Source organism: Mesocricetus auratus, unplaced genomic scaffold (assembly GCF_017639785.1).
Source record: "Mesocricetus auratus isolate SY011 unplaced genomic scaffold, BCM_Maur_2.0 Super-Scaffold_6730, whole genome shotgun sequence".
Taxonomy (NCBI): domain Eukaryota; kingdom Metazoa; phylum Chordata; class Mammalia; order Rodentia; family Cricetidae; genus Mesocricetus; species Mesocricetus auratus.
The window spans coordinates 47,286,043-47,298,119 of NW_024429184.1; the positions used below are offsets into that span (position 1 = coordinate 47,286,043).

General features: G+C 35.5%; 1 protein-coding gene and 1 pseudogene across 1 annotated transcript in view; both read left to right on the forward strand.

The window, feature by feature from the left end:
• Mmp16 (matrix metallopeptidase 16) overlaps nucleotides 1–12,077 on the forward strand; it is a 233,848-nt gene that overhangs the window by 197,216 nt on the left and 24,555 nt on the right. The window contains exon 7 of the mRNA XM_005066812.4: nucleotides 2,552–2,690. Coding sequence (XP_005066869.1) covers nucleotides 2,552–2,690 — 139 coding nt within the window. The remainder of the gene's footprint in view (nucleotides 1–2,551; nucleotides 2,691–12,077) is intronic.
• Nucleotides 10,041–10,170, forward strand: LOC121139092 (annotated as a pseudogene).

The following is a 12,077-nucleotide window of genomic DNA, read 5'->3' on the forward strand; positions in this document are numbered from 1 at the left end:
AGTAGAAAAACTCCAGGTGGAAGAGAGCATGTTTTCCTGGTGCTAGATGTTGATGTCAGTGGGGCAATGTGGGGGCAGTAAGCCAGGACTAGAAAACAGGATGTACCTGTGGCTATCAGCTGACAAACAACTCAGAGACCCTGTGGGGACTAGGCCCCAACAAAAACCAAATGATTTTAGAAACATTTTAAAATTGGGCAAGTTACTACATCAATTTGTCTCAGTAGTAAGGAATTTTTTTCTGAAACGTTAGCTCCTTTACTTACAAACACCTATATGAATTTCATTTATTTATGAATTTACCCTTCCAACTTGAAATACCAACTCTAGGATATGCCTTTTTTAAAGTATTTTGGGAATTATTAGTTTAATCATTTTGGGGAAGAACCTTGCTAATGTGTTATTTCCTTCTGCTCCTCTAATGGGTCTATTTTTTTATCATTTTTCAACAATGTAGACTCTATGCAAAGTGCTTGGCCAGTGCAGATGGACTGCTGCATATTTATTCCCAGCATTTCCTCTGGTTGGTCTTGCATTGATGAGCTGTGAAATTCTTAATAGCAAAAATCATTGCATACATTCATGCCTTCTTAGAAAAAAGACTGCTCTAATGGTTGGACTAAACATTAGGCTATGCCCTAATGTTTATTTACCAAAAACAGCCTATGTAAGCTACTGTGACATGATAGTGCAAACTTCTCCAAAGGGCATTGCTTTTACAATGCATATATAATTATGTCCCCCTTAGAGTTTTCATTTTCTTCCCCAAGTTATCATTTTAATTTTTCTTTCCCAATATTGAAGAGTAATATATCTCACTAACTATGCAAGATTCCTTCTTTTTCTTTAAGCACTGCAATTCCCTGTAGCCTTCTCTGCAGGAAGTAACCTAAAAGGGAAAATTTAATGTGAAGTCTACAGCTTTTACTTTTATGGTATCACCATGTTTGATTTTATTTTTATTATGGTCAAATGGATCATGTACTAATTTAATTATATGGTGTCATCTTGGAGGTCACCTTGGTCCATATAATGAATTCCAGTAACCACTGGGTGCATAGTGAGTCTGTCACAAGCTCCTCCCACACCACCAATATATGTATATTTGTATAATAAGGACAGGATTAATAAACAGGACAAACTTGAGCTAAGCCCTCCCTGGAGACTCTTGAAATTGCTCAGAGACTGGGTCTTAAGTTCCTGAGCATCTCTGGTAGAGGAGCTGCCTCTTGGAAGGTTATATGTAGGTGGGTTCTGGAGAGTGAGGGGTAAGGCTGAATCAGAGATCCTAGCTATGCATCTGGACGGGATTTGCAATGGATGAGTGATACCAAAGCAGGAATTTCTCAACATGTATAAAATTGCCTCTTTTAACACCAAAAATGTTGCAGTGACATTATTTATTGCACCCAATTTCAGCATCAAGTTAATGGAGGTTTGGTAAACATTATTTACTCATTAGAATGGTTATTTATCCTCATATGTATTTAAAATATTTTGTCTTTTCATGGCCTGTGTATTGCCTATATTTTTCCAGATTTTTAAGAATAAGTGACTCACAGACAGGTGTATCACTAAAGTGTGGGTGATATCTTACACAAACTACTTCCCTAGAACTCCCTCTCAATACATACTTGTCTGTATAGTAAACATATTTAATTTCAATAGAAGTAATTTCTACTATATGTGTGGGAATATGAAATGTGGTGAAACTTAAGTGTTCTTGAATTGTAAATAATTTAAAAATTTTACATGTTTTATAGTATCAGAACACTTTGAATAATCTTTCTCAAATGTTCAATTGGAAATGACTCATTATTGCCATATGTATCACTTTTCGTAGATTTTTGTTACATTTTGATTTTTCTGTCCAGTAGTATTTATATGAATATACATTATTTTCAGTCTAATTAATAACCAATCAACTTTATAAACAACTATGGCAAGCCAAATCTCTTTTATGCACTAGATTAAGAATAGATACAAGGCCTGTTTTAAAACTTAGACAAGTAAATCAGTTTGCAAAATCAGGTAGAAGAGAAAATTAGCCTAGGTGGTATCTTCTGTGGTGACTATGTAGAGTTACCATTACTGACCAATCTGAGACACCTTGGATTATCAATCATTACACAGACAGAAGCTGTTACATGGGCATTCAGAGAGATATGACACTTCTCTGCAAACCTCAGCATCTGGAGCATGGGATCCTGTGTGTGGGTAAAAGGGCACATGTCATAGCTGTGTTCAGTACCCACCTACCACAACCAGGCAACACGCTCTCTGTGCTTCTCATTTTCCATCTAGAAAGTCCTCAGATAACAACAAATAAAAACACTAGAGTATTGGGACACCATATTTATTCACACATTGCGGTTTGGAGATGGAGGGATTTACTAGTTTGTTTCCTATGAAGTATTAGCTCTCCCTCAAGTTATGATGATGAAAGAAAATAAGAATCCTAAATTAGCTTTTAAACTGCCCAGTGCACGATTGTCCCTCCAGTGCTGACAGGCCTGAAGAAATGCTAAGCATTGCTTTTCTTGCTTTGCAGGACCAGTGGTTTTGGAGAGTGAGAAACAACAGGGTGATGGATGGATACCCCATGCAAATTACTTACTTCTGGCGGGGCTTGCCTCCCAGTATTGATGCAGTTTATGAAAACAGTGATGGAAATTTTGTCTTTTTTAAAGGTAAGCATGTTTTCTCAGACTGGTTCTGTTGTATATTGATCAGCTTGTTCAGGACCCTGTATAGTAAAAGGAAGTAAATAATAAAGGTAATTAAGATTATGTAATGGATTTCATGAAGTAAAATACATATAGAATAAAATATGTGGGAAATAAAGTTGGTATAATGTTTAATTATATACTTTCATTTGCCATATGCTCATGTGTAATTCAAGATTTATTGGCATTCTTCTCTGTAAGAATTTTAGATTTAGATTATATACAGTTCAAAGTAAAAGTAAGAGGCAGCAGACAACCAGTACAAGACTGCAAATTCAGTTATGTAGGAGACTGATGTTGAAGCAGAAGAATCACTGGAACCCAGTGGTTTGACACTACTGTACTCTGGAAATCATAGTAAGACCTTGTCATAAGAAGGGAGGGAAGGAGAAGAGGGAGGGGGCAGCAAGGGAGGGAGGAAAGTAAAGGAGTGGAAGGAAATAACTGGCTATTCCTCATCTTCGTGTTCATTTATTTACGTATATGGAGTTGCTTACTGTATTTTGTGGTGAAGTATGTTTGTAACTCAGAGTATATAATCTTTGTGGTTTTACTGTGCTTATATAAATAACTTTTAAACAAACTAAGAAATTAACCATAAAGATGAGAGAAGGTTGACTTGAAAGTTTGCTCAATGATCAGTATTCTGATATTGACTTAATTATTAATTATGTATCTCAGTGGTGAGTATTTATCTCAGAAATGCTGCCAAGTACCTAGCATACAAAAGTAAAAAGTGAACTGTTTCTGTATCATTAAAACTTGGGAATGGATAACTTTAAGAGGGGTTAGGAACACAGAGATAAAATAGAACTGAGTGATTTGTGATGGCCAATCTGAACTGAAACTGAGGCCTGGGCAATGGAAGAATCATAATTGATGTGTGATAGATGGGTTTCCAGAGCTAAGAGTAAACTCAAACATGACACAGTTTCAGACAGGAAGAAGATAATCTTGAGGAGAAAAAAATGTATTACTTTCAAGGTTGAATTAGTCTTTGAATTAATGATGAGTGCACTGAAAACAGTTTGGTGACATTGTATGTCTTGAACCTATATGAAATGAGTGCATTCTTGAATTATTTTTTCTTTGCAGACCATGTCTTGATTGAAATAGAAACACAGGTGTGTAAGTCATACATCATGTCAGGGGTAGGGGTACAGGGAAAGTCTAGTATTGCATTTTTCTTTATAAACTCTCAACATCCTGATCTGGGTGACATTTCTTGCCTCAGCTTACTTTTAGGTATTATGATCCACATTATTCCCTGTCTCAGAATTATTAGGACTACTAAATTATTACCACATGCACTTTGCACATGTATACTGTGAGTGCATGTCAGTTATTGCTGCTTCTGCAATGATTATTATTATTGCATTCCTGCTATTTTGTAGCAGGTGTAACTGAAATATGCATGAGGTATACTGCTGTGAACGAATTATGCACATCATTTTTGCCAGGCAAATGGGACTCGTAGCTGGGTTCTAAGTCTTGTTGATAAAATATCTTAGGGGCTGGAGAGATGGCTTGGCCAGTGAAGGCTAGGTTCACAACCAAAAATATAAAATAAATTAGAAAGAGACTCAGAAGCAAGCTTAAGCACAACTTCATTAGACAATGAGAGAAAAGCAAGCCAGTGGAGGTCAGCAAGCAGCCACACGGAAGAAAAAGAGCCACAGGGTAGAATGATTGGGCTACTTTTACACAAAGAGAGTACAGACGCCAGGAGTGTTTGGGAAAGCATGTCTAGACTTAAGAATTTCATAAAGATGGGACTTGCTTGTATTTTACCACCCCTATATTTTCAGTTCATGAAACAGTACTGATGGCATGGTCACTACTTAATAAGCATTTTAATAAAATAATTCATTTAAGTGGTAATTAAATGTCACTAGGAATTTAAATAAGGATGGCAGTCACAGAGGCTGACAGTAACTTCTGCTTTCAGTCACATATTCATGCTCAAAAGTTGCCTCAAATGTGATGGAGGTAAGATGGGTGGGAGGGTCAATGGCTTAAGAATAATCAGTACACTGTTCCTGCCTAAGAAATGTTTAGGTAAGACCTGAAGTGGTTAGTCATTCCCATGAAATTGGTCTGGAAGAAAATTCAAGAATAGTTACAGGTAGAAAAATATGGAGTATAAAATGTAGTAAATCACAATATCTGCCTCCTACATCTCATATTCTTAAAGCCTATATCTGGTATAAAGGGCAAGTGTTTCAAGTTAAAAGCTTCAATATTGCAAAGAAACAGAGAAAAGTTTATTCATAGAACTGTTTGTGCCTATGTCGATATACGATGCAGTCACCCAAAAGGTTTCTCAAATTGGTGAGTGAATATAGTAAGATAAGATTGTAGAAATATCATTTATATAGGAACTGAGACTCTATAATATTTGTAAACTAACAACATAGCTTATCTTACTTTCATAAAATTTGGAATGACAGCAAGAAAATCCTCAAAAAGAGAAAGGGAGTTAGGGAAAATTCAGCAGCCTGCAACCCAACTCCCATTGTGTGATATGAAAAGGGTGAGACAACTCCTCTTCATATAGTCTGTTTCATGGCTAAAAGGAACAGCAAACTAAATGATAATCAAGCCCACATAACTGTTTACTGAAGTAAAACATTTTCTTTACTAAACTTGACAGTAAATGAAATCCCTACTAAGATGAAGAGTTACTGCACTGTGAGTCAAGAAGAGCCATTATACAAGTATCTTTGCAAATGTGTTTCAAGAAGATCCATTATACAAGTATCTTTGCAAATGTGTTTCACAGTAAAGGCTATCAGTACAAACCAAGAAATCTATGGGAATTGCTTTCTACTACATGTTAGTACAGAAAAAAATTAAAGGCCATATCATTTAAAAATTTAAATATTTCTCTATCCAATTGCAAAAAAATATGTAGCACTTACACATTACAACACTCCACTAAACAAAAGTAAAGAAATTTTAGGTTAAGTATGTTTTATTCCTGGATGAAACATACTATTTCAAAGTGAAATCTAATCACATTTATCTATAGTTCCACTGCTGTTCCACTCAAAACTTCCACCGACTTTATTGTAGTAGAGATACAGAAAGGGTCTATGAGATTATTACATCAATTTGAGACTTATGTTGCAGCTACTGTGGAAGACAATAAGTCACCGCAATGAAGGAAGAAAATTAGATACGAGTGAAAATGAAGAGCTAGTTCAGAAATAGAACCAAACATATATCTAAAAGTAATCTTTTTCTTCAGAGATTCCCTTGAAAGTCGCAGAAAACTTCATTAGCAGCAAACCAAGAACCTTTCAACAAATACCGCCTAATCCATTGGCTATTTATGTACAAATTCTGATATGTATCTTGGACTATATATGAATTCCCAATGGCCTCATCACCATGCTGAAAGCAGTTGATTCTCTGGATGTTCTAGACCAATATTGCAGACATTTGTGACTTGAGTTTAGGAATTCAACAGAATTCATAATCCACAAAGATTTTCATTTTTTAAAAAGATACTTTAAAGTAGAAAAGAGAACAGTGTGTCCTGTGTGTATATATACAAAGACTTTTGAAAATTTAATTTTATATAGCTCAATAAAAACTGAGAGATATGGAGAAAAATTTCACCAACATTAATATATAGATTTCAGATGAGAGTTGAGGGAAATGGGAAGGAATACAGGCAAACCATGTGGAAATCCAGGGGGATTAAGATGATCATTATTATAGTTATTTGATTTTTTGATAGGTGTATCTACATGTGTACTTAAAGTTTTATATATACCAAACATCAAATTTTTACAGATTATGTACTTTAAATTCATGTTATTTATTATGTTATGATCGTCATAACAAACAAGGCTGTTATATAAAGGAGGAATCCTATCAGTTTATGTATTCTACAAATTCACATATGCCAGGTCATAGGTATTAGAATTAATCATTTATATGTCTAGTGCATGCTTAATGTAAACACACATTTCTCATTATAGTTCACTACTGAATAAGAAGGTATCATGATAATCAAATAGGGGCCGCTCACAGCAGAGTTTCCACTTTCATATCAGCTTCCTGTGTTGCCTTATGTTCTAGTGTTAGGACTGTTTTTAGAATGAGGAAGTAAGTCTCAATAGAGAGGTAACCCATTTACCAAAACTATATTAAAAACAATGCATAATCTTAATTTAATGTTATATACTACTCTCTTGAAGTGACTTTAATGTGTGTTCTAATAAAGCTCTGCTCTGATAATCATTATGAAATATGTCAGCAAGAATATTTTTGCATAAACTCACCATAATATATTTAATTGTTATTGCTATTCTATTTTTACTAATTTCCCTAATTTAGTTCTGCTTATTTTTAATGTTTTTTCTATTAAATTGTATACTCTTCATAAGACACCTTAAGATTTTATAAAATGAAGAAACACAGAATTTGAAACTTTAAATGATATTTAAAATGCACTAAACGTATATATGTATGGATCTTTCCTTTTAACAAAAGTGAAGTCATTTCAGATGGTGAGAGACAACGCAGTGGGGTAGAGTGCTACTTCTTGCAGAGGACCAGACATTAGTTCCTAGTGCTCTTACCAGGTAGCTCACAATCACATAGCCTGTGTATTGGTAACTCCCCTGGTACCAACATTTGCATACACAAAACCACACACATTCATACACATAACTAAAAAATTAAAAAAATAAAAATATATCAAAGTTATTGGATAATGTCTCACTTAACTTGCTGACATAGTAAACAGTACAACTATGTACAGGTGATTTTGAGCTGGGTATGAGGATGAATATAAAACAGGCTGTTCTCAGCATGAATTTGTTGCATGTACAATGATTGGGTTACATTTACTTACTTGGTCTATATCAACTTCCTTCTGTTTCTCTTCTACTTCATATTTGGCAGCTACTCTGAGTGCTTCTCCTTCATTGAGTTTGTAAGATTGTTTCCTTAATCCAAAAAAATAAGAAAGGAAATGTGCTATCAAGGATGTAGTGTATCTCGCCCATTAGAAGGTAAAACAGGAAACCTTTTTTAGAACGTTTTCATATATAACAGATGTGGTAGCACAAACCTTTAATCTTGGCACTACTAAGGCAGCAGCAAGTGGAGTTCTGTGAGTTTGAGACCAGCCTGGTCTCCATAGTATATTCCAGGCTACATGATGAGACCCTGCCTCAAAAAAAATTTTTATAGGGCTAGACACCCATGATTCTAGAAAGATGTACCATTATCTTCTGGTACCATTGATATCATACACATTTGGGAAACATAATCATGGCAGATGTTTACAATCAATTACAAGGCAGGTTGAGTGAATGGTTAGGAGAGAGTGATATCAAAAATAATCTGTGTAGAAAATAGAACTGGTAAAATATACCTGACAAAGAAAGTAAATTTTAAAATGAAGAGCAAGCAACTGTCAAAATCAAGCACTTTTAAATTTCTCTGAAATTCCTATTTTTGCTATTACTTTGTAACTTTAAGCAATATTTCTTACCACATTTTAAAGTTTCATTTCCAGAGGCAAAGAAGAAAAAAGATCACTTACAGAATGGAAACAAAAATATTTATTTGAAGACAGAATGGGGATCATAACACTTGAGAAAAGCATTAAAAGATGTACAGGAAAAGAGAAGGATTAGAATCTTCTAAAAATAGACCACACCAGAAAATGGCCAAAACTTACTTATTTCAGATTCTGTTCCTTGCATGTTTACTTTATTTCAAATGAACCTGCACTTTTTTGTATGCTACTTACAAATTATTGTTCTTTGGAGTTTTAGCTGTTCTAATGATATTCATTTGTGATCAAAGTAATTTGTTTCTTACACAGTACAATAATTCAAAGAAATCTACTATTTGTAAGTGGCTGAGTGTAATAAGCACTTATTTGTCTCTGGGAGATAATGAATAATAAAGTTACCCTAGAGTTTCAAGGGTCTTTCTATATGCAAAGAATAGATGCTAGATGTATAATAGCATTACTTTAATTACAAATATTAATTGAATTCTAACTATTTTATTTTCTAAGAAAATTTTCATTGAATTGGAAGACTATAATAAAAATACATATCAACAATTTTCTGACCTTAATCTAAAATATAACAACATGTGCCATTATAATGTTTTAAATCTCCTTGATTTTTTAGCCTTGCTAAAAATTTAATATTTGATAACTGAAACTTTCCAATAATATCATGTTTTTAGCTATAGAGTATTCCAAAATCTACAGTTTTTTAGTTATTTTTATTTTCATTTATAATTCAAACTATTGTCTTCTGTGTTTTCCAACAGCAATATTACTTGTATAACTAAAATTTGTTCTCGCTTTCATAAACTTTGCATTAACTTGCATTGCATTCTTTTGTTTATATTTCCCTAGGAACAGCACTAGGTTAGGAAGCCAGAAAGGGTATTAAAGTTCTCAAAGGAAGGAGCTCATCTAGTAGGGAAAGTTCTCCTGAAGGAAAATCTGAGCTTCACAATCCAGTGACAACACTCTAGCAAAGAATTCAAAATTCTCTGCTCATTTGATAACCTTATAAACCTATAAAAACAAATGCTCCAATGTAACTTCAATAGTTTTGGTGTTTATTCAAGAACTGCAATTTTGATGAGAAAAATTAAGCCATATCCTAAATAATAACAGAGATGTGCCAATTTACTGTTGAAAATAGACATGCATCCATATACACATGTATGTATGAGAGAAATCTGTAAGCATATAGAATATTTGGTAAGCAAATTGAGAATCCTTGTATATGCATTCAAAATCTAATTATTTACAAAACTCTGAATGAGAAGTGTCAGTTTATGTTATGCAAGTTAGGAAGGAAAATAATCCACATAATGACTTATCCATGATCTCAGAGCTTGTATTTGGTAGATCTGTCATTCTCCATACCTATTTAACTTCAAACCTGCTAAATGCTTCACTAACTAAGCCTACAACAACCTAATGCCTGCCCCCGCAAAACTTTTTGACACTAATTTCAACCCTATAAAGTTTTCACAATTGAATATATAGATATAGAACAGTATTTTGCCTAATAAATAATATGTGCTGAGTGCTGCACATATGTGTAATGTCTTGTTTGTTTTACTTTTATTTTTTTCCTCTTCCTTTTTTTTTTTATTTAAACTAGAAACAAGCTTGTTTCACATGTCAATCCCAGCTCCCTCTCCCTCCCCTCCTCATCCCACACCTCGCCTTCCCCATCAGGTCCCCCAGTCCCCCACCCAATCTCCACTCTGATCCCCAGGGAGGGTGAGGCCCTCCATGGTGGATCTCCAGAGTCTATCATTTCATTGCAGTATTGTAGCCAATGAGGTTTATCCAAGGCAGAATTATTGTTAATTAAAAACTTTTCCAAATACCCCACAGTGAGAACTTTCAATATTTTTATTTTTTAAAAACAGGCTTTTGCCTTATATGCCGTCCTAGAACCTTCATCCAGTGACTGGTGGAAGCAGAGCCAAACATCCACAGTTAAATACTGAACTGAACCCTTGAAATCCAGTGACACAGAATGGGCTGGCGAAACCAGCACAGACAGTTATCTGAACGAGAGAGAGCTCTTGGACCCCAGACCCACATCTGAGAGGCCAGCATTTGATTGATCCAGACCTCTTGAGTGTGAGAGTCAGTGAGGAAGCCTAGGCAACCTATGGGGCCCTGGGCAGTATTTATCCCTGGCATACAAACAGAATTCATGTGTTCATAACACAAAGAGGGAAGCTCTCTCAGCCTGGACTCTTAGGGGAGTGCCTGGACCAGGCCCTGAGCAAAGGACAGATTATAGATATCCCCTATGTGGAAGGAAGTAGGGAGAGGGTGGGAGGCTGCTGTGCCTGCTGCACAGCCTGTATCCGAGAATGTGGCAAGGGTGTCAGGATTGACACAGAAACCCATCAGTGGCTTCCCGAAGGCTCCTCAAGAAGGAGGTTATTATATACCCTGACACCAGAGGCAGCGGTGGGTGGGCTAGAAAGAGGAGGTTAGTCTTTGGAAAAGGTCTAGGACAGGGCGTTTCTGTGGGCCAGCCCTTATCAGGAGCTTATTGCTCCAGGCACTGTATTGTTTTTAGTAAACATGTTTTTAGTAAACATTGTCTTACAGTGGCCTGCTCCCAGGCTGATGGGGAAGTGGGCCTCCAGCCAAGGTCTGCTGTTCCCACAGGAGGCTGTGGGGGATGGTGGGGAGGATCCAGAAGGAGGGGTTGTAGAGGGAACTGGGATTGACATGTGAAGCAAGCTATTTAAAATTAAAGCAATAAAAACTTAAAAAACAAGCAAATGAAAAACATGCTTTTGCTAAGTATTCCTGGCTGTCCTAGAATTCACTAGGTAGAGCATGATGCCTCAAACTCACAGAAATAAGCCTGTCTCTGCCTCCTGAGAGCTATGACTAAAACTACATATGAACACACCTGACTCTAATATATTTTTTCTTATAAAAATTAGCCACTCCTTGATTTGTGTTCTTATATATCTTGCAAAGAGACTACATCCTGTCTGCTTTCTTCTTCATGGATCTCATGATTTATTTTTTGTTTTTTTCTTTTAGATTTGGTCTTGTTTTGAGTATGTTGTCAAGTAAAATAGATTTGCATTACTACCCCTTCTGTTTCCTCCATACAGCTGCTAGTTTGTCACAACTACCTTCCCTCTCACTTGCCCCTCACCCCCACTGCTCTCAAGTTGAATGTATATAGTCTATAAGTACCACAAGCATTAATACCTTGTATGCTGCTTTCACAGCTAACTTGCATCTCCTCTTTCAGTGACTTTCATAGACTATTAACTAGCAACTCATACCTGGATGGGATTGATAATTCCCTTGAAATGCCCTGCACGTTCTTCTCTCTCATTATTTCTGGTTATCCTTTTTATTTAGAATACCTCTCTGCCTTTATTCTGATTTGTGGATGCTCTCATCTACATTCTTCTAATACATTGTCAATAAGATTAGTTTTTCCACGTAGACCAGAACCTGCCAATGTCACTTGAAATCCAGCAAAAACTTTCATTTTGTGTCTCAGGCAATAGTGTCTTTGAAAGTCAGGAGGCACCCTTATTATAACATAAGCATAAAGCTACTCCTCTTATATATAAAATGAAGTGAGTTCAATATAAATCACTCATATGCATGTTAAAGAAGAGACTGAGTCACCTGAGTTTTGTCATGTGAAAATCCTCTCATTAAGATGCAGAAGGAATTATGTTGTATCTCATTAACAAATGTACAGAAAATTTAAGTACTGACACTCATTATCAATTGATATTTCCTTGAATTCAAGACCAAAATACTGAACAGGCAAGATCATGGTCTCCATA